This window comes from Carcharhinus amblyrhynchos, chromosome 14, assembly GCF_965287045.1.
Source record: "Carcharhinus amblyrhynchos chromosome 14, sCarAmb.v2.hapA, whole genome shotgun sequence".
NCBI lineage: Eukaryota > Metazoa > Chordata > Chondrichthyes > Carcharhiniformes > Carcharhinidae > Carcharhinus > Carcharhinus amblyrhynchos.
The window spans coordinates 16077327-16101179 of NC_137337.1; the positions used below are offsets into that span (position 1 = coordinate 16077327).

At 43.8% G+C, this 23853-nt stretch overlaps 1 protein-coding gene across 1 annotated transcript in view; it reads left to right on the forward strand.

Moving 5' to 3' along the window:
• LOC145352351 (protein phosphatase 1 regulatory subunit 37) overlaps positions 1-23853 on the forward strand; it is a 185825-nt gene that overhangs the window by 35423 nt on the left and 126549 nt on the right. Inside the window, exons 4-7 of the mRNA XM_080202105.1 lie at positions 15068-15171; positions 17887-17987; positions 21056-21175; positions 23144-23294. Coding sequence (XP_080058231.1) covers positions 15068-15171; positions 17887-17987; positions 21056-21175; positions 23144-23294 — 476 coding nt within the window. The remainder of the gene's footprint in view (positions 1-15067; positions 15172-17886; positions 17988-21055; positions 21176-23143; positions 23295-23853) is intronic.

Genomic DNA, 23853 nt, shown 5'->3' on the forward strand with positions numbered 1-23853 from the left:
AATAATTGCATTTGAATTCTTACGTGTAAACAGCAACAGTCATCGCATGATGGCTACACTTGTGCGAGTCTTGTGGCCTAATAAAGATTTAAAGAGTGAGGACAGAATTTTCCCAGCCAAGTGGAGCTGGGATTTGGTTAGTGTGGGGTGAGAAAGTCATCATGCCCTCTTGCAGCTTTCCCCAGGGCGATTTCTGGGTTCAGTGAAGAACCCCCTTGGGTTTGGTGGGAAAACTATCAAGCCATTTACAAAAGCAATTAAGAGCCTTTTTTCACACCGCATTCCTTCTTTCCCAACAGAACAGGTGTTCCATGCTGTGTCTGCATCTCACCAGGGTCACCCAGGCGAGGGCACAATGGGAATAGTTGTTGCGGTGAAACTGTCAAGGTGAAATTGCTTTGATCTGTTCCATTGGAGTTGCAGGCACGGCCATTGAGAGACTGCTGTGCAGTGCACCTTGTCTCTCAGTTAGGCACTTCCACTACTTCCAGCCAGTTGACAACATCTTGGAAGCATTTCACATGTTGAGCAATTTGTTCATCTTTAGCTGCTCAGCCCTGCTGCCAGCCTTCTTTGGGGCATGGGACTCTCTCTGCAGAGAGGTCTAGGCTGGGCAAGGGGGTGCATCAGCAGCAGTAGCATGAGAAACACCACCAGCAACACCACCTGCCTTCTCCTCAGTCATGGATGTCTCGACAGAGCAGGGAGAATGGATGGCAGGATTCACCTGGAAGGGGACAGAGACCTCCAGCATTGGACCTACAGGCAAAGGATCAGTTCTTTGACATTATGTTCTTACATCAGGTTGTGGCTGAAACCTGATGCCTCCTGGAAAAAAGACTTCCCTCCCTGTCTAATAGATTGGCGTACATTGTCAATGGTCAACAAGGTGTCTGTCACTGTTGGCCCATCATCACCCAACCTTGAGATCATTCCCTACCTCCAGTTCTCTGCCACTTGCTAAGTGTGTGCTCTCTTCTGCTGTGAGAAGTGGAATCAGAGGGCTGTGAGAGCATATGATGGCTTATTTGGAAGGGAGGAAAGGATACCATTGATGGAGAGTGACTATGAGACATGGTTTGAGAGGCAAAAACTGAAGATGCATTCTGACTGTTCAGCTGGGTGTCTGCATGGAAAGGAATAAGTAGAGTTGCAAATTGTGTTGATCTGTGTTGAACTGTGCAAGAGAATGCTGGGAAAGTCAAAGTGTGGGTCTTGGTACCTGAACATGTTCTGGTCACTCACCCGGCATGCACTCCTGAAGTCCTGGATCTTCGGGATGGGCCAAATCCAGGCTGGAAGCCGCACACTTTTGATGTGGACATCCTAAGTCACTTCCATCCACACTTGCTTGGAGATGGAGAGTTTGCCTTCTTCCTCCTATCCTTAGGTGCCTTCTTCCTCCTATCCTTGGGTGAACACTTGGAAGGAACCCTTCTGATTTCCCAACAGGTATGAGTTAGAAACCTGGGGAGCAGCCTTTCTCGGTTGCCTCTCCACTCTTGTGGGCGCTGCCACCTCAAAGGTCTATGTGTCAGTGAACACTTTAACACTCTGGTTGGGGGTCCTGAAGGTGGGACGTTAATGCCATCGTTCTGGGAAAGAGCCTCAACTAAGCCTGCCAATTAGTAAATCAAGTTGCTGACTTGAAAAGCATCCAACTATTCTGGGAAAGCAAGATCCTTTGATATCCCACTCCAGCTAACTATATTTGTGGAATTTTGATAGTTTCAGGTTCTAAGTATATTACATCAATGCAAGTATTTAGATATTCTTATTTTTTGTGATCCAATAATGTTTCAAAACATTTAAAAACTTGGTAAAATATAGGGACAGATACCAACCATGACAATATTGGGCATCTTCCTTTCCCACTTTCAACAATCCGTATTCATTCATGCTGCCACATAATTGCAGATACTGTCTATTCATTAGCTCAGAAACTTTTGAATAGCCCTAGCATCAACTGGCCACAAAAGGGCTTTACATAACAGCCAGAAAAATAACATTAGTTGATTATTCATCTTATCTGTGTCTGCAGAACGATGGTGCAGTGCTTAGCAGTGCTGCCTTACAGCGCCAGGGACTCGGGTTCAATTCTGGCCTTGGGTGACTGTATGTGTGGACTCTGCACATTCTCCTTGTGTCCATGTGGGTTTCCTTGGGAGGCTCTGGTTTCCCCCCAGATTGTGACAGACATGCTGGTTAGGTGCATTGGCCATGCTAAACTCTTCCTCAATGTACCCGAACAGGCACCAGAGTGTGGCAACTTTCATAGAAATTTCATTGCAGTGTTGACATAAGCCTACTTGTGACACTAATAAAAAACTTTACAGCATGCAATGTAGCTACTTAGTGCAGTAATAATTACAGGTCTTGGCAGGTGAAATACTTTGTGAGAGATGCAACAAAATGTTGTATAAAATAAAAGATTTTCTTTGTGTTGTAGGGTCCTACAACAACTTGCACTTATATAGCGCGTTTAACATAATGAAATATCCCAAGGTGCTTAGCTTGCATGTTATTTATTATTGTGGATCTTGATTGTCTTTGGATGTTCTACTCTTGAAACATTGGCCGGAATTCTCCGGCTGTTCACGCCCCACCGCTGCTGCCAGAGAGGACAGAGAATTTGGCGCTCAGCCAAAAGCTATACGTTCACTGCAGCGGGACAGGAGAATCCCGCTGGTGTGGGCAGCCAGAGAATCTCGCTGCCCAACATCGAGTATTTTCTGATTAATCACCTCCACTGGATAGTCCTTAACTTTTAAATTAGCCACCTCCTCATAAGCGGATGGCTTCCTGCTTTCAGAACCACTATTCCTTGTGACTTCTACACTCATCAGATTAATTTACATCTGCAAATAGACGTGAGAGCATTTTTTTCATGATGATTCCCTTGCTGAAAACAGAATGCACCAACTTTTAACACTGATACAATCTTTATATTTATAGGACTTCGACAAATTTCCTGGCTTGCCTTAATTTAAAATAGGGATGTGTATTGGAATTGTGCTTTGAAAATGGATGTGCATTCAACATAGATTTTTGCAATGACATTACCTGTTTTGAAGCAATGTAACTTTTTCAATGTAGTTGCATTTCTTTTACTTGTCATTTCGAGGTTGCACTAAGACCGGCTGTCTCTAGGTGTCACTATTGGGAACTGCAACACCTGCAGGCTGTTAAGTCTGCCACAGCTTGAAATAAAGTTTTGAAAATAGGCAAAATAAATCATATTTTACAGCAGTTGGAATTTATCCATGAAGTTTATCAGTTGTGAATTTAATTTAAATTTGAAGTTCAACATTAATAATTGTGTGAAATGAAGACTGCAATATTTGATAGTACTATTTAAAATCACAACCGTGGAAGCTATATTTCATTTGGGGTTAGGCACAAATTTGTCGATGAAAATTGTATTAAATTTTCTATTCTCACACAGTATCACATAGCTATTTAAGAAGTAGTCACTTGCAAGCGACTATACAGCTCACAGTTAATTTGAATACAAATTACTTTACTATACTAGAAATGACTGGTGTGTTTAGTCACAGGTTGTTGGACTGTAAATGCAGAAGGTTTGCACTTAATTGTCATCCTCGCCTGATGCTCAACTGTAGCCAACTTTGCTATAGGAATTCTATCACTTTGTGGTCAAGTTTGCAGACAGGCTTGTCGTGTGTGTGTGTGTGTGTGTGTGTGAATGAGTGAACTCCTTCGTGCCCAGCAGAAGAATGCCAGTGGACCGTCAGCTGTGGAGTGGTGCTGATGACAAGTAGTGGGGAATCTAAATGGGAAACGAATGGGTAAGAATGCGGCATTAAGTGAAGGCCCTTGGAAATTTTGCGTGGAGCTCATCCATATTTTAACCTCAGAGCACATTAACCACATTTTTTGACAAGTGACTGCGGATTCATTTTAAACAAGGCTGAACAGAAATGTAGCGTACTGAGGTGGTTCCGGTTTCGAGTGAGGTTTTGCATACAACACAAAAAAAGTAGTAGAAATATTATGATGGCCATTTAAAAATTTTGTGTACGTTTTAATTTTGTAATGATAAATTAAGTTGCTAATTTTGGCTCTGCTCTTTGTAGACACTGCAGGTTTAATTGCTAATTGTTAACAATGAATATATTTGCATAATAATAAGCTCCAAATTTACATCTTCAATGTGTTTCTTTCAAAGGATACATGATAAAAAGGTCATGTTGTTTAAATAATTCATGCATTATTGCAATAAAGGAGCTATTACTGTATGCGCCTGCATATATATTGACTTTTGAAACAGAAATATTCAACCCTGTGGAGAAATTAATTTTTACAGCTTATGGCATGCTGGCGTGCATTTTACTGACTAAATCATCATTTTCTATATGAGATTTCTTTGAAGCTCACACTTCTAAACAGGTTTAGGGATTCATTGTCATTCTGATCTGGCAATGGAGTCAATGGTGACCACATTAGGAAGGCTGCAACATCAAGCCAATCTAAGCAGAGTCTCAACTCAGTTCCCGATGGACATGAATCCACAGCACAAAAACTGTCCCTGTTACGGCACTTAATTCATCAATCTCAGTCTAGGCTGCCAGCAAATGGAGACAGAAAAGAATAGAAGTGTCACCAAGCTTCTGAACAGGGACATTTACGAGGTCATAATTAATATCACTCAACCCTATTACACATCTAACCTGAGAATATATTATACGAATGGAAGCTATCCATTATTGGGACACATAATTTCCTGAAGTTTACAAAGCCTGTGCCTTCCAAGCTATTTCTCCACACGTGAATCCTTCTAAGACTTGAGAAAACTAACATGTTGTTATCCCACAATTTGTACCATGGTTCAGTAAGAAGTCTAACAACACAAAGTTGAAGTCCAACAGGTTTACTTGGAATCACAAGCTTTCGGAGCGCTGCTCCTTCATCAGGTGAGTGGCTACTCATGATGAAGGAGCGATGCTCCGAAAGCTCGTGATTCCAGATAAACCTATTGGACTTTAACCTGGTGTTGTGAGACTCCTTACTGCGCCTACCCCAGCCCAATGTTGGCATTTCCACATCATGTACCATTGTTGTCCAAAACCTTCCAGCCCACAGAAGTTTGAGGCTTCAGAAGACTCATGGATCCTTAGAAATTGTGCTACAGTTGAAATGTGTGGGACTTGGGAAGTATTCCTAAACAGGTTGCTTTGCCATGGGTGGTTGTCTACATATTATGGGGATATATATATGTCAATCAAATAGACAGGAAAATGAGGATTATTGCTATGCAAATCAGAGAGTGAGACTATTTACATGACAGTTTTATACATTGAAGCTTCCCTTGTCAAAACATATATTGCCCTGTATGTCGAACAAGCAGAGGTGTGACATCATTTGGAAGGGGGAAGAGGCTAAGTCACTCATACTCAAACATACTTCGGCAATGCTCCATCATTCGCTACTAATATTTCAATATGCATTTCGGCAGAAGAAACATGTCACTTAGGTTTACACAGTGTCAACTGATCTTGGAATTATCCTAAAGGGAATGCTGTTTCAGTTTACTCGAAAGCAACAGTGGATTATTTCTATACACTTTGACATCATTAGCACCATTGTAAAGTTGCTAACATTGATATAGTTGCCATCCTGCATGTAAACACCTTATGTCAGAGAATTTGGAAAGACTCTCAGAAAGTTGACATTTTTGTCAACATATTTTGACTAAAATCTTCAACACTTATAAACGGGAGGATAATAAGGGCGATGGTGAATTATTGAATTGTTAAGCACATAGACATATAATGATGGCTTGCTGTCTGATATTAACTCTGTGCAGTATCAATCTACTTCTGTCCTGTCCCCAAAGCAATACATCTAAATTGTTGCATGCACAGCTTTATTTTACTTCATGCTGGAAATAACGAAGCTGAAAAGTCCCGAAACCAGGAAAAGGGAATTGATGGTTAATTAAATCTCTGCAGGAGGGAGGATACATGCAAAGTGATTGGTAGAATGATAGAGGGAAGTGAAGGAAAAGGGTGACAGGGTCTAGAATTGATTGCCTGAAAACGTGCGGGGTGACCTTGAGGCCAGGGTCTGCGGCAGTGGGGGGCTCAAGATTTGACGAAACTCCAGATCTCACCGGCAAGATCACGACTTCCATAATGGGCGTGAACTTCATTTAAATATATTTCAATGTATTTGCATTTCATTAACACATGTCAATATGTGCCGTATATTGATCCCTCTGCCATATAGTATAACCATGCCAACAAGACGTCATATTGGCGAGGTTTATAACATACAACCCAAATGTGAATGCTCCCCTGCATGACAGAAGTCTCCAGGCCGGTTAGCCTCTCTCCTACCTCCATATCCACCCCCCCAACCCCCCCCCCCTCCCCACTCCCAGGAGTGGTTCACTCCCATGTGGTTTATAATTGCTCCCCACTAACAGGGAACAGGCAGCTGACCCCACTGGAGAGAACAGAGGCCGTTCAGGCCCCCCTCCATGAGGTTGGGGTTAAGGGGTGCCCCCTGGGCAGTGCAAGCTTGGCAGTGCCAGCCTGATACCCTGGCACTGGACAAACAGGCACTGCCCAAGGCATGCCTTGGCACTGCCCACTGGAAATCAGCAGTGTCAAGGGAGCAGAGTGAAAGAGGGCAGGGCCTATTAGGTACGTGATTAGAGGGGGTGGAGGGTCCCGCCGCGACTCTGCACTGGGATTGTGAGCAGAGGGAGGGAGGATGGTGATCATGGCTGGCCATTCAGGTGGGGGAGGCTGGTGGGGGTTCAGGACTGTTGGGGAGGGTGGGGGCTGCTGGATGGTGGAGGGATCAGGAGATCATTGCTGGCTGGATGGGGGGGTGGGGCGTCGGGGAGATTAGGGGCTGGCTGAGGCAGGGTGTGGGAACCTTGGGGCTGTCCCGGGGAGGTCCTGGAGACCTGTGATTGGAGTATGAAGGGCTCTGCAAGGCCAGTGATAGGGGATAGTGGGGCTGGCCAGCAATTGGGCTGACCAGCGATTAGGAGGCCAGCAATAATGGCATTGGAAGTTACAGATAGTTCTATGGCTTGGTAGGTATAGATATGATCGGCGCAACTTGTGGGCCGAAGGGCCTGTTTGTGCTGTAGTGTTCTATGTTCTAATGCAGGGCCTCTGCGCATACGCCAATTTCTGCGCTGACAGACTGGCACATGCACAGTGAACCGTTCAGTGAGATGCTGCCGGCCTCTTAATGGGAATACATCCCGCCCCCCTGATTTTCAGAGGGAATCCCTCTCTGTGTTGCATATAGTGTTGGAGATTCATTATGGAAATCACATTGAAAAACCAGCAGGAGTTACTTCCATTTTCCTACAAATTGGGGATTCAGAACTTTTTTGGGAGAATCCTGGCCACTATCTTTCAGTGCAGGTGTCAGACCTAATCTTCAGAACCTCCACAGCTTCAGAGTCCTGTACAAGAGCTTTGTTTAGATGTCATTCTGTCGACTCATTCCATGCTAAAAATTGAGTTGTCTTATCTTCTTTTCCTGATGCATTCTTCCCACTGCCCACAGTGGAGCAGCCTCGTACTGAGGAATGTGTGACAATGTCACCACTGCCTGGAGAAAGTAGTAGTAGTTTCTGAAAAGTCACCGGGAAATTATATCTTCTTCATTTCCTGCAATGATCACAGAAATTTTGATCATTCTGATTCACCCTCGATGCATAGTGAAAGATACAGCTGCGCAGTTCTTTGTCGGAGTTGATGATCCTTTGTCTTCTCAGCCGTTCCCCAGTGTTTTTTGCAAGACCAGAAGGATCCTGCGTGGATCCTAATCTATCCTCTTCCAGTCAGCCGATGTCCTTCCGTCTTCTCTCTTGGATCAGCCTTTCTTTGAAAAGGTTCCATGGTGCTGAAGATCACCTTCTAATAATCACTAGATTGTTCACAATGGGGTTTACAATTGCTCCCCACTAACAGGGAATAGGCAGCCAACCCCGCTGGAGAGAACAGAGGTCATTGAGGCCTCCCCCCATGAGGTTGGAGTTAAGGGGTGCCCCCTGGGCAGTGCAAGCCTGGCAGTGCCAGCCTGACACCCTGGCACTATCCAAGGATTCCAGAGATGAGGGGCCTGATTTTACCATTGCGTCGCACCAGTTTTTGGACGTGAAAATGTGGTAAAGCTGGGCGTGAGGCCATTAACACGGTCCGTGCCCACGTCCGTGCCAATGCCCACTTTACCGAGGCCGGAAAGTGGTTGCGATCTGATTCACGTTTGAAACGGGTGCAATGGTGATTTAAATGCATTTGCATGCATTTCAATTGAATTAATGAACTGCTCGCCCAACTTTATCAGCATTTCCCCCTTTACCATTGTGCTCGCACGTCCAGATTCGGCGCAAAATGGACATGCTCAGCAAAGGTCTGCTTAGGGTGCTCCAGCCTCTGAAGAGGTAAGTTCAGAGCTTCCAATGGCTCTCTGACTCAGATCACTCAGACGTGTCTCTGGTGGTGGAGAGGGCAGAAAGTAGCCAGATTGTCTTCTGGTGGGGGGGAAAGGAGAAGGAGGGTCAGGTCATTCTCTGGTTGTGGGGGGGCGGGGGGGGTGGGGGAGGGAGAAGGGAGGCCCGATCATTTTCTGCTGGGGGTGGGGGGGTGGGGGGTGGGGAGGTGGGTCAGACGTATCTTTGATGGGTGGGGGTGAAAGAGGAGGGAGGCCTGATCATTGTCTGGTGTGGTGGTGGGGGGGTGGGGGAGGCCCAAACTTTCTCAGGGGGGAGGGGGAGGGAGGCCAGATGGATCTCTGATACAGGGGAGGGGCAGGGGGCAACCGCAGCCACTCTGCAGGCAATGTTGTGGGCGGAAAAGTGGGGCAGAGGGTTGCAATTGGTCTGGGTAGTGAGGTGGATGGATAAGGGGGAAAGTTATGTTATTGGGTAAGATAAAAGGGGGGCGGTTTAGAACGGAGTTGAGGAGGAACTTCTTCACTCAAAGGGTGGTGAATCTCTGGAATTCTCTGCCCGTTGAAGTGGTGGAGGCTGCCTCGCTAAATATTTTTAAGACGCGGGTTGATGGGTTTTTGATAAGAGAGGGGATTAAGGGTTATGGGGAGAGGGCGGGAAAGTGGAACTGAGCCACGACAGATCAGCCATGATCTTATTGAATGGCGGGGCAGGCTCGAAGGGCTGGATGGCCTACTCCTGCTCCTATTTCTTATGTTCTTATGTTCTTATGGGTGATGTCTGTGGGGCCATCGCTGTTGTTTTTTGTGGCCCGGGAGCGATGTGACAGTGGCATGATTTTCAATTTTTTTTCCTAACTGCGCATGCACAGTTCAGAGCTCCGATCGTTCCGCGTGCGCTCAGCCTCACCCGCAGCACGATTCAGACCCACAATTTTTTTTTCAGGCTGAGTGTGTATGGGGGCGCCTGAAAGCAGATTTCCAAGTCGGATCTGAATTACGCCCAGATTCAGCACTTAAGAACATAAGAACATAAGAAATAGGAGCAGGAATAGGCCATCTAGCCCTTCGAGCCTGCCCCGCCATTCAATAAGATCATGGCTGATCTGTCGTGGCTCAGTTCCACATTCCCGCCCTCTCCCCATAACCCTTAATCCCCTCGCTTATCAAAAACCCATCAACCCGTGTCTTAAAAATATTTAGCGAGGCAGCCTCCACCACTTCAACTGGCAGAGAATTCCAGAGATTCACCACCCTTTGAGTGAAGAAGTTCCTCCTCAACTCCGTTCTAAAACGCCCCCCCTTTATCTTGAGGCTGTGCCCCCTAGTCCTACTGTCTTTTTTGAGCGGGAAGAGTCTCTCCACCTCTATCCTATCCATCCCATTCATCATCTTATACATCTCAATGAGATCTCTCCTCATTCTTCTAAACTCTAACGAGTACAAGCCTAGTTTATTCAGCCTCTCCTCATAGCTCAATCTCCCCAACTCCGGTATCAGCCTAGTAAACCTCCTCTGCACTCCCTCCAGGGCCAAAATATCCTTGCGCAGGTGCGGCGCCCAAAACTGCACACAGTACTCCAGCTGCGGCCTCACCAATGCCCTATACAGCTGCAGCAAGACCTCCCTACTTTTTGTAAAATCAGGCCGGAAGGGTTCGTCGTATGAAGAAATTGAACAGTTTAGGCCTATACTGTCTTGAATTTAGAGAGGAGACCAAATTGAAGTATACAAGATGATTAACAGTATGGATAAAGTAGACATGGAGTGTTTGCTTCCTCTTGTGGGACATTCTAGAATGAGAGGTCATAGTCTTAGGATAAGTGATAGCAAATTTTAAACAGACTTGAGGAGAAACTACTTTACCCAAAGGGTGTGAATCTCTGGAATTCGCTACCCCAAAGTGCAGTGGATGCTGGGACAATGGGTAAATTTAAGGAGGAGTTAGATTTTTAATTGGTAATGGGTTGATGGATTATGGGGAGAAGGCAGGAAAAACAGGGATGATCAAATGGCGGAGCGAATTCGATGGGCCGAATAGCCTAATTTTGCTCCAATACCTTATGAACTTACGAACCAGCAGACTTGGAATGCTGTTGTCCCCTTTCACTGATAATGGTGTCCTCCAGGGAAAAGATTAACACCCGTATGTATCCACAAGAGATCTAACCAGAGGGCCAAGAACACTGTGGGAGTTTGTATGTTTCATAACAGTGTCTTTGGATGCTGGGTGTGCGTGGGGGATGAAATCTGGGAAGGAAAGGAGTTGGATAGAATCTGTAACAGGAAGAAAATTTATAGAAAAGTAAGGTAAATAGTTTAAGAGTTTGTTTAACATTGTTATTAATTATGTGGCATCATATTTGTTAAAAGTGTTGTATAATAGATTAATAGTTATGGTCATGAGTTACCGATTTATATCATGCAGTCATGCGCTAGAGAGTCAGTCGAGAAAATGGAACACTCAAGAGGATGTACCTTGTATAGAGTGTTAATAAAGCAATTGGGGAGGTGATGGACTAGTGGTATTATTGCTAGACTATTACTCCAGAAACTCAGCTAATGTTCTGGGGACCCAGATTCAAATCCTGCCATGGTAGCTGGTGGAATTTGAATTAAAAAAAAGTCTGGAATTAAGAATCTACTGATGATCATGAAACGATCATCAGAAAAATCAAGCTGGTTCACTAATGTCCTGTAGGGAAGGAAATCAATCACCTTTACCTGATCTGGCCTACATGTGACTCCAGAGCCACAGCAATGTGGCAGACTCTCAACTGCCCTGAGGCAGCTAGGGATGGGCAATAGATATTGGCCAGCCATTGACACCCATGTCCCACAAATGAATAAAAAAAAGTTTGATGTTACCTTCCTGAGTCCAACCGGAGTTACTCAAGAGGCATACATATGGTTCGACATCTGAAATACTAACAACAGGTGAAAGAAAATCTCGTTGCCAGGGGAACATGGCTGTGAATGTCAGTCATACGACAAAACAGCGATGTTGCCCAATGCCAGAGTTATAGAGAAAGAGAAATCTGCAGAAAGTTATGCAGAGAAAATCTGCCGAATGGACCAGAAACATCATCTATCTCCTTCCTAGTTTCTGGTTCAGGACCCCTTCAATCGAAGGCAACTTGAAGTCCCATAACATACACTTTGGAAAAAGGGGAATTACAGTTTAAATTACACTGTCTCCAGAAATTGTAGCTTACATCGGCTGCACCACCAAGGAAACATCGAAGCGTATATTTCTTTTTTTTTATGAACTTTAACTTTTATGAATTCTATCTCCTTCACCCTGTAACTTGTTCTGTTTTGTGTGCAGTAAGTTGTACAGTATTTTCACAAATACTATTTGAAAATCATAATAGCAAGAACTTATTTATTTTTCAATGAACCATCATTCCCATGTATACACAGTGCTTTTGATACCTATACGTGTATTCAACATCTACTACCTTCACACATTATCTTCACACAGGAGTGGAATGGTGGCACAGTGGTTAGCACTGCTCTCTTACAGTGCCAGGGACCCGGGTTCAATTTGAGCCTTGGGTGACTGTCTGTGTGGAGTTTGCATGTTCTCCCCATGTCTGCATGGGTTTCGGACAGATGCTCCAGTTTCCTCCCACACTCCAAAGCTGTGTCGGTTAGGTAGATTGGCCATGGTAAGTTGCCCCCTTAGTGTCTCAAGATGTGTCAGTTAAGGGGATTAGTTGGATAAATATTTGGGGTTATGGGAAAGGGCCTGGATGGGATCCTCTGTCAGACAGTCCTTGCAGACTCAATGGACCGAATGGTCCCCTTCTGTACTGTATTAATCCCATAAATTGTCCTATAAATCCCTGCAATGGACTTGCCTATGTATGTATGTCACGCATAGATCCTCCTGTCAGTAATGACACTGTTCTTCCTAATGCTTCACTTCTCAGCCTTCACTGCAGGGCAACTCCTATTCTGAAACCCACTCTACTTTTCTGCTCACTAAATTTCCCTAATTGTAAATTATATAAAATCAATGCATCCTACAAAATAAGGACAACATATCTGACCTTTTAATAGAAACTGAATTATGTCTACTTGTCCTGATAAATTTTATCTCAGCCTTTTAGCCTGCTTCAGTTGAAGAACTAAATTGGGTTTTTATTCCCCATGTGCAGAGTCACAGGAGTCCAACATATAAATATATCGTAACCCTTCCAGTCAGGAAACCTATTGTTCACAAACACCGGTTGTCGGGAAGTTTATGGAGGAGACCCAATCAACTTGTGGTATCATTTTAGTAGAGTACTTTGGGAACAGATACGTGAAAGATACAGTAGTTGGAAAAGGAAAAGAATTGTTACCACTGCTTTATAATGTTTTCTCTCTGTTTTATGCTTCAGTATTTACACCTGTTCTGGTTTACACATTGCACTTTGATATTCCAATATCATTCCATAATTCAGAAGATTTCAAAATCTAGAAATGACTTGGTGTAATGATTTCAATCAGGCCAATGAGGTTGGCCTATTGAAATATGAACTTCCTGATTAAGGATTCAATTGATGGGCCAATAAGGGCCAATCAATATTTTCTTATATTTAATACAAGGAAATTAAATACAAATTTCCTTGTGTTTAACCAGGCCTCTCAGTTCCTCTGGCATTCCTGAAGGTAGACTGCTGACTGATAGCACTCTGTGTACTGCTGTTGGAATTGTAAATAAAGGGATTTTGGTGAAGGGACTTTTGCTTCCGAAGACTTATTACACTTGGCCCTAAGCATTCCAGACTGGAAAGGTCACAGTGTATATTATTTTCTCTATGTCAGTGATACTATGCATGTAAAAACAGAATGTGCATGTTAACAGAGGAAACCCCACTGGGATTTTCATGTCCCCAAAACAAAGCAGAGCTGAGTAAAACAAACATTAAAATTTGTGACTAGACTTTGCAATCAATCAATTATTTTGCAGTCTTTATTGTCATGCAAGCAAACATAAAAAACAATTTTTGCACGGCAAAATCATACAACGAGGAAATTAAATCAGTGTTGATTTGTCTTTGGTGATGTTGGTTGAGGGAGAAATGTTAACCTGAAATGACTACTCTTCTTTGATAATGTAATGGATATTTTATATTCATTGAAATAATCAGTTTTCCATATTATCTGAAAGTTGACAATACACAGTATCAATAGCACAGTAGTTAGCACTGTTTCTTCACAGCTCCAGGGACCTGGGTTCGATTCCTGGCTTGGGTCACTGTCTGTGTGGAGGTTGTACATTCTTCCTGTGTCTGCGTGGGTTTCCTCCGGGTGCTCCGGTTTCCTCCCACAGTCCAAAGATGTGCAGGTTAGGTTAATTGGACATGCTAAATTGCCCCTTAGTGTCCCAGGATGTGTTGGTTAGAGGGATTAGCAGATAAATATGTTAGGATATAGGGCTAGGGCCTGGGTGGGATTGTGGTCGGTGCAGACTCGATGGGCTGAATGGCCTCTTTCTGAAGTGTAGGGTTTCTATGATTTCTATGAATACTGAAGTATCAGCCTAAATTATTGTATCGACTCAAGGCAACTCTATGTGGCAAACAATTAACTGAAAGATTTATTGATAATAAGAACTATATGCACAAAAGGTTCAACAGTGTGGGTTTCCTCCGGATGCTCCAGTTTCCTCCCACAGTCCAAAGATGTGCAGCTTAGGTTGATTAGCCATGCTAAACTGACCCTTGTTTCAAGGGATTAGCAGGGTAATTTAATGGGGCTATGGGGATAGGGGCTGGGTGGGATTGTGGTCGGTGTGGACTCAATAGGTCGAATGGCCTCCTTCTGCACTGTAGGGATTCTATGATTTTATATTACAGGTCAATGATAAAAGCAGAATACTGTGGATGCTGGAATCTGAAACAAAAACCGAAAATACTGGAAAAAGTCTGACAGCATCTGTGGGGATAATTAGAACCAACATTCTTCCCAACGTTTACCACTCCCCATCCCAAGTACATTGCAAAAGATTTGCACCTGAATCAGTTCTGATGAAGGGTCGTTTAGACTCGAAACGTTGGCTCTATTTTCCCCACACAGATTCTGTCAGACTTGCTGAGATTTTCCAACATTTTCTGTTTTTGTTTCAATACATCTCAATGCCCAACAACGCCATGACCCTAATGAGAGTCCTCCCGACCCAGGACTACACGCCTCGCTCCCAAATGGCCCAGGTTCACAGGCCTCTGCTCCATTGGCTCCAGCCCGGTCACATGGAGTGCGAAGGTGTGCTTCTTAAAGGGGCCATGCCACCACAGCTCAAACGAAAGCTTCTGATTTAGGAAGAGCAGTTTAACAAACTGATAGAAGTTTACACTTCTGCGAGTTTAGGGTACATCTCTTATGGCTGAGTTGGTGGCACTTTTGCTCCTGAATCACAAAGGTTCTGGGTTGAAGTCCCACTCCAGGACTTGAGCGTGTAAGTCCTGCCTTAGGTTACGCTGAGACATTAAAGCAAAGCCCCATCAGCCTGCTCAAGTGGATGTATAAGATTCAGTGATACTATTTTGCAAAAGAACAGGTAAGTTATTCCCAGTGTGCTGGCCAATATTTATATTGGCTGTTACATTTCATTATGGCAGTGACTACATTTCAGAAAGTACTTACTTGGCTGTAAAGTACTGTGTAAATGCAAATCTTTTTCTTTCTTGCAGGAGATCACAGAGGTGCACCTTAGGAACAAATGTTTAGACCTGGAAGGTAAGTTCATATTCTTAATACTAGTTTCTTTTAACTCCGCAGCACATTATGCGGTTATGGTTTGCTCCGAGTTTCAGCCCGTTTTGGAACAAATTTCTGGCATTAAGTGAAACAGGTTCTTTGCCACTTCCCATCCCAAATTCATTGCAACAGATCTACATCTAAGGTTTATTTATTAATGTCACAAGTAGGCTTACATTAACACTGTAATGAAGTTACTGTGAAAATCCCCTAATCGCCACATTCCAGCCCCTGTTCAGGTAAACTGAAGGAGAATTTAGTCTGGCCAATCTACCTAACCAGCATGTCTTCCAGGATGTAGGAGGAAACCGAAGCACCCGGAGGAAACCCACACAAGCGTGGGGAGAATGTACAGGCTCCGCACAGACAGTGACACGAGGTAGAGGTAGAGAGGTTCTTTCCACTTAGGAAGGAAAACAGAACTAGAGGGCGCAGCCTCAAAATAAGGTGGGGGACGGGGGGGGGGGGGCGGGTGGCAGTTTAGAACGGAGTCTAATCTCTGGAATTCTCTGCCCATTGAAGTGGTGGAGACTACCTTGTTGAATGTACTTAAGTCACGGGTAGATAGATTTCTGATTGACAAGGGAATTAAGGGTTATGGGGAGAAAGCGGGAAAGTGGAACTGATCCACTTCAGATCAGCCACGATCTTATTGAATGGTGGGGCAGGCTCAAAGGGCTAGATGGCCTACTCCTGCTCCTTTTTCTAATGTTATTATGACGCAAGCTGGGAATTGAACCCAAGTCCCTGGCGCTGTGAGGCAGCAGTGCTAACCACTGTGCCACCGTGCCGCGCCTACCTGAATTATTCTTCCAAGTCCTCAATCCTGCAGGAGCCCTCATGCATTTGGAGTGAAAGGGGTGTGGTATCCCTCTGAGACTTATCTCCTCCAACTCCAGCTCCAAATAATTGTCACTGTATCAGTGGAGATAGGATAGGTGCGACAAGAAGGCATCACCCTGAGGTGGATACTAAATTGAAGAGGCCGTTTTGTGTGCTGCTACTGAAAGCTGTTGTTACTCACCCTGCTATCGATCTCCTTAGCATTGGGAACATGGACCATCTTGTCCTATATTGTGAAGAGGCTGATGATATGAATAAGGAAGAGGGTGGATCGGATGCATCTAGAGCCAGGTTTCACAGAGAATATCCCTTTCTTAGATTCTCATTTCCTCTCACTAAGAAGGCCTCACAGAGACTTCCCTGACAGTACTTCAAGAACCTGCTATTCCAATCAGAGGCTGTTGGCAAAATATGTCTACTTCTGGATGGAGACCAGTCTATTACTGCCAGCAGAACAGCATTGAATGTGCCAGTCCAGGCCCACAGCCTGTTTTGCAGCTCTTTCTGCCTGTCCACAGTTCTTTGTGTGTGATTCAACTTTTCATTGCTGCCACCCTTCCCCAGTTTTATTTCATTGGTGTTCATTATGGTCCATTTTGTATTTCCCCTTTGTAGGGAGAGAGAGCCACAGATAATTTACTTCCTGTGAATGTATGCATTCCATGATGATATGTAGAGGTGCACTGGCCTTTTGAATCAAGTATCAAGTAAGGCGAGCATTACTTCTTGTGATGCAAAGTGCAATTTTGCAGCATGGTTTCAAGGGGAGACAACGGCCTAGTGGTATTATTGCTGGACCATCAATCCAGAAACTCAGCTCATGTTCAGGGAGACCTGGGTTCGAATCCCGCCATGGCAGATGATGGAATTTGAATTTAATTTAAAATAAAATCTGGAATTAAGATCCTACTGATGACCATGAAGCCATTATTGATTGTCAGAAAAACCCAGCTCGTTCACTAATGTCCTTTAGGGAAGGAATTCTGCCGTCCTTACTTGGTCTTCCTTCATGTGACTCCAGAGCCATGGGAATGAGCTTGATTCTCAACTGCCCTCCAAGGGCAACCAGGGATGGGCAATAAATGCTGGCCAGCCAGTGACGCCCATGTCCCACAAATGAATAAAAAAAGAAGGCGGCTGAGTGTTTGTGGAGGTTGCCTTTACAGCTGTGACTTGCTTTGACACCCAGATGTTGAAAGAAAAAAGTGCATGAGAATAATAGGTTGCGTGATTGCTGATGGATTAGTTGAGGATATGTATTGGTAAGGATATCTGGACTTTCCTTGTGAGGCAAATGGACCTCTTCCTATATCTTTTAGAGAAGGAAGCAATGTCTTGGCCACTTCTCTTCGGGCAACCTGAACCACTTCCTTATGATCTACAGCAATTCTTCGCAACTAACAATTAAATATACTGTGTATTTAGTCAAAGGGAAACAGATTCCTTTCCTGAAGTGAGGTTCTGACAAAGGATTATAAAAAAAAACAGTTGATTGATGCTGACATTATATAGTAAGAGTTGAATGTCAATGCCAAATCATTGGTCCTTTCACCTCTGGAGCCTGAGTTTGAATCCAGTCTAAATAAAGGGACAGAGATCTGTTTAACAACAACGAGATGTACAAAGTGCACTGGCTTTGAGCAGTTACAATTCATTTTGTTATGTGTATAAAGCTGCCTCAGGCTTGACACTAACTGACGTTAGTTTATTGCTCTTGTTTAGAGAAGCCATAGAAAAGGGAGTTTGGGAATCACGGCGTCTCATGGGTGTGTGTTTTGAATTAAACTTACAATGTTTTAAAGAAGTCCATTATTTGTATCTCTAATAAAACTGAACACATTTATTTTCTAGGTGAAAAGTTAGACTATGAGAGCTGCGAGGCTCTTGAAGAAATCTTCAAACGCATGCAGTTTAAACTGATTAACTTGGAGTGGGTGAAGCTGGATGAAGATGTAAGGGTATCAGCAGAATTTGCTGTGTTTGTGCTGCATTGGGTGGTAAGGTGGCACTGCTGCCTTCAGCGCCAGGGATCCTGGTTCGATTCCCGGCTTGGGCCACTGTTTGTGTGGAGTTTGTACATTGTCTCCCTGTCTGTGTGAGTTTCCTTTGGGTGCTCTGGTTTCCTCCACAGTCCAAAGATGTGCTGGTTAGGTGAATTGGCTATGCCAAATTCTCCCTTAGTGTACCTGAACAGGCACCGGACTGTGGCGACTAGGAGAATTTCACAGTAACTTCATTGCAGTGTTAATGTAAGTCTACTTGTGACTAATAAATAAACTTGCTGTTTGTGATCACCACTGGCAAATCTTGTCATGGGCAATAAACTAAACAAACAATTTAAAATTTATTTATTAGTGTCACAAGAAGGCTTATATTAACACTGCAGTGAAGTTACTGTGAAAACCCTCAATCATCACACCCTGGTTCAGTTACACTGAGGGAGAATTTAGCATGGCTGATGCACCTAACCAGCACATATTTTTGACTGTGGGAGGAAACTGGAGCATCTGGAGGAAACCCATGCAGACACAGGGAGAACATACAAAGCCCGCGCAAACAGTGACCCAAGCCGGGAATGCTATCAATTCATTCAGTGAGGTGACAACCCATCATTCTCTGTGCCCTTCAGATCAGGACCTGCCTCAGTGATCCACAGTATATCAGATCCCTCCAAGCCAAACACTAGATTGCACACATATTGCTAGTTTATCATTGCTAAGTTGACATTCTGGAGTTCCCTACCTATCAGCATTATGTAGTACTGTATAGTACTGCAGTCATTAAGGGAAAATCTCACTGCCAGTTTCTCAAGGGCAACTCGAAATGAGCAATACATTTGGCTTTGCCCGTGATACCCATATCCCAGGAATGTTTCCAGTAGTGTTCCTGGATATAGGAGCTACTGAAGGCATTGCCAAATCTGGGGAAGCGGTGGCAGAGTGGCATTGTCCCTGGATGAATAATCCAGAGACCCAGCAGAATGCTCCGGGGCAAAAACTGAAAATGCTGGAAAATCTCAGCAGGTCTGACAGCATCTGTGGAGAGAGAATAGAGCTAATGTTTGGAGTCTGGATTACTTTTCATCAGAGCTCCATTGATCATAATGCTCTGTGGACCGGTGTTCGAATCCCACCATGGCAGATGGTGAAATCCAATAAAAATCTAGACTAATGACGACCATGAAACAGTTGTTGTAAAAAAAACCATCTGGTTGTTTCTTAGTGAAGGAAATCTGCCGTCCTTACCTGGTCTGGCCTACATGTGACTCCAGACCCACAGAAATGTGGTTGATTCTCAACTGCCTTCTGAAGCAGCCCAGCAAACCACTCAATCCAAGGATAATTAAGGGTGGGCAATAAATGCTGACCCAGCCAGCAACACCCACATCCCATGTAAGAATTAAAAAAAATCTCCTAGCAGCTTGCTTGTTTCTGCTGATGAGATGTTCTGAAATGAGTCCTGTTGATTAATTATGCATAACCTCAAATGTCACTGGCTCTGTGTTGATTGTGCAAGAATGAGATAAGGGGGTGGTGAGCAAACAAGTAGGATCAGAGGAAATTAATTTCCCAGTTCAAAGTGGTGCCAGAGTGTGGTGACTTCTTGCGAGCAGTTCCCAGCATACCCTCTAATTGTATCTTTTAACTCCCATTCTATGCTTTAAAACTGTATTCTTAACCCTTTTAAACTCTCTGATAATGTTCTATTGATATTCTGCATCTTCCCCTTTTCTTCTCCCCGATGTACTCTATGAACGGTATGCTTTGTCTGTTTCACGCCCAAGAAACAATACATTTTACTGCGTACCAATACATCCTGTGGTAGTGAATTCCACACATTCTTCACCCAGAGGGTGGTATGTGTGTGGAATTCACTGCCACAATGCAGTTGAGGTCAAAATGTTGCCTGATTTTAAGAGGAAATTGGATATAGCTCTTGGGGCTAAAGGGATCAAGGGATATGGGGGAGGGGGGGTGGTGGGGGGTGGGGGGAATCAGGATATTGAATTCAATGATCAGCCACAATCATAATGAATGGCGGAGCAGGCTCAAAGTTTCGAATGGCCTCCTCTTGCTTCTGGTTTTTATGTTTCTATGTGACAATAATAAATCAAATCAAATCAAATCAAAGAACTTCAGATGGCTAGCTGTCTGGATTTGACACCATGAGTATGTTGGCTTGCAGACCGGAATGTGAACCTTCAATCACAAACATTTCATTCCCTGAAGCATAGTTACTGCAAAGCATTGTCACAGTGTACAATGACACTCAGTTTTTTTTTCTGCTATCCATCTTGCGCCCTGCAGATGCTGGACCAGATTTTCAACCCGTTTTACAGATTATTCACGCTTCCAATTTTCAATTCCATTGAGTAAAATCAGCTAGCTCAAAATAAATCCATAGAATCCCTACAGTGCAGAATGAGATCGTTCGGCCCATCAAGTTTGCATTGACAACGTTCCTCTCCCAGGCCCTATCCCCATAACCCCATGTGAAATTCATGTTTGCAGCTATGATTTTTCTGCTTAATAAGGCAATACAGTACTACCGGCAACACCAATGCCAAACAGTGAAACTCAAATTTACATTCCAATAATGAAAGCTGCAGGGAAGGAGACAGCCTAGTGGTATTATAATTAGACTATTAATCCAGAAACTCAGCTAATGTTCTGGGGACCCGGGTTTGAATCCCTCCATGGCAGGTGGTGAAATTTGAATTCAATAAAAAAGTTCTGGAATTAAGAATCTACTCGTGACCATGAAACCATTGTCAACTGTTGGAAAAACCCATTTTATTCCTTTAGGGAAGGGAATCTGTCGTCTTTACCCAGTCTGCCCTACATGTGACTCCGGGACCACAGCAATGTTGTCTACTCCCCTTGGCGACTAGGGATGGGTAATAAATGCAGGCCAGCCAGCGACGTTCAGGTCCCATGAATGAATAAAAACAAAGTTCAGCAGAAAGAAGATGTTTGACAATTTCAGATGGATGACTAATATAATAATAACTTGATTCCAGGGGGCTTCTGCATTGTTTGATATAATGGAGTACTATGACTCGGCAGTACACCTCAGCATCTCCTTCACCCAGCGTATTGGAAACCGAGGCTGGATGGCAGCAGCTCAGCTGATACGGAAGGTAATGCCACTCTGCAATTCTCTCGCGCCTTGTGAAGCCTCATGACTAATTTTGTGGAAAATTCATGGTAGTCTTTGCCATGCAAACACAACTAATAAAAAAAAATCCTTGAAGATGCCCATGCCAGTCAACTCCATGTGCAAATCTTTCACAAATCATAAAATCAAAGAATCCCTACAGTGCAGAAGGAGGTCATTCGGCCCATTGAGTCTCACTGAACACAATCCCACCCAGGCCCTATCCCCTTAACCTCATGTATTTACCCTGTTAATCCCCCTGACACTAAAGGGCAATTTAGCATGGCCAATGAACCTAATCTGGGAGGAAACCGGAACACCCAAATGAAACCCACACAGATGTAGGGAGAATGTGCAAACTCCACACAGAAGGTGACACAAGGCAGGAATTGAACCCATGCCCCTGGTGCTTTGAGGCAGCATTCTAACTACAATGCCACCTAAAACGGGCTGCCTCATATTCTATAATACACGTCAAATGTACTTCATTAGCTGTAAAGTGCTTTGAGGCATCCTGTGGATGTTATGGATGCGTAAGAACGTATGACCTTTTCTATCACACAGTTCACTCTTTTATTGCTTTCCGCGTTCATTCATTCATGTCCACTAATGTGGTGCATTTATTTGTGGTCATACTCATATCTGCTTTGAAGAAGTCTTTTTTCACGTTGAAATGGACTGCACCCTCTGCTCCCGCCAATTCATTACTTACAGGCTAACCATCAGTAACATCAATTATAAGTACACCACTATCTGCCATGCACACCAGGTTTATCCAAATTCATCACTTCACAATGCACTCCGGGGCTGTTGCGCTATTTGCTGTTCATTGATATCAAGTCCTGAACAGTCAGAAATACCATCCGCGTCAGCCTCAACAAGTCCACAGCCATCTTGTTTAACTCTCACTAAAACTAAAGTGCTTTTGCTGTGCAATTCCACGATCCTCTCTCACTTCACACTCAGATTAAACCCAGTTGCGTACTTCCAGTTCTGGAACATTGCTTGCTTACACCCTTACCTCCTCCTCCTCCTCCTTGCTGCTGAAAACTTTATCCATCTTTCATCACCTCAAGCATCACTTTTTTTTAAATTCCCTGCTCGCCAGTTTCCCCACCTTCACAACCTCCGTCAATCTGGCTATCTCCTACATAAAGTCCCATGACTCCCATCCTTGCCAAGCCAAGTTCCAAGCAACTCAATTTCAAGATCCTTCTCATCGTCAAATCAATCCATAGCCTTGTCCCATTCTACCTGGAAACCTCCAGATCTATATTGCAGTGGAATTGAATTCAAGTTAGAAATCTACTGATGATTGTGAAACCATTGTCAATTGTGGGAAAAAACCTATCTGATTCACTAATGTTTTTAAGGGAAGGAAGTCCTTAACTGATCTGGCCTACATGTGACTCCAGAGCCACAGCAACATGATTGACTCTCAACTGCCCTCGGCCAACCAGGGATGGACAATAAATGCTGACAAGCCAGCGACACCCATGTCTCAGGAATGAATAACCAGTTTCCTCCTCTCCACCACCTTGCAAGGGGGAAATATTTCAGCCCTGTAACCCTTTAGAGTTACCTCCCTAATGATGGCTGTCCTGTCCTTGCGAGCATCCTGATTCCCCACCCTCTCCTATTTGCCATCTTCCTCTGAGTCAACAAGAGTGGGAGCTTGGCTTGCTGCTTGGTCCTTCCTCCGCCACCCTTACTCAATTTCTAAAAGCGTTTCTTCCACCTATCCAAGATTTCTCACCTAGTGTTTGAACATATGGTGAAATCGTGGGCTATATGCCCATGATTTCCTGATTATGCATCGTTGGCAGATGAGGCTCATTGCCAATTGGAGCCCAACGCAAAGTTGTATGCCGGAAACGCTTTTAAGTCTGGTTTCACCCTATTTTGCCACCTTAAATAAACTGGCTGTTTTTTTAAATTTTAATTTTCTTAGAGTAGCAGCTTACAGGAGTTTGAGGCCTGTGGCATTCCTTTGGTGGAGCACAATGCATGCTTTCTGGCACATGGTCTGAAGTTTAACAATCATCTGAGGGTATTACGCTTGGATAACGCCAATATGAGTGGTCGTCCTTTGATGATGCTCGGTAAGTTTTATTTTTATCTCACCTTGCCATTACAGGACAAACTGATAGGCGGCTGGAAAGGAAAGCACCCATCTGACGTTGAGGGTTGGGGCTCTAATTGGAGAGATTATTCATGCAACTAGCCTTTAACATGGGAGCGCTTCATAGTGACCTGAATGTAAAAATAGCCAATTCTTTGTTACGATGCTTAATGGGAGGACACCGAGGTGGGGAAGATGTATCACAGAAATGATTTATGAATCAAACATATACCATTTGGATTAGCCTTTTGCATTCCTATGATTAATATGTCAATCTCTCAGAACTTCAAATCAAACCAAATCTAATCATTAAAACAGATGACTTCTCTACAAGATATAAAGAGTCAGTTGAATATTAAAGGGTATAATTAACTCCAATAGCGCACTAGCACACCTAGAGTGCTCACGTAACATTCTTTGTGTTATTTTAATGCAATTGTTAACCCTTGGGTTAATGATTCCATTAGAAATGTGCAGAAAGGAATTTTATGTAACTGTACTATGCATTGTACCATCCAAGCCTCCTGAGATTTGTGGCC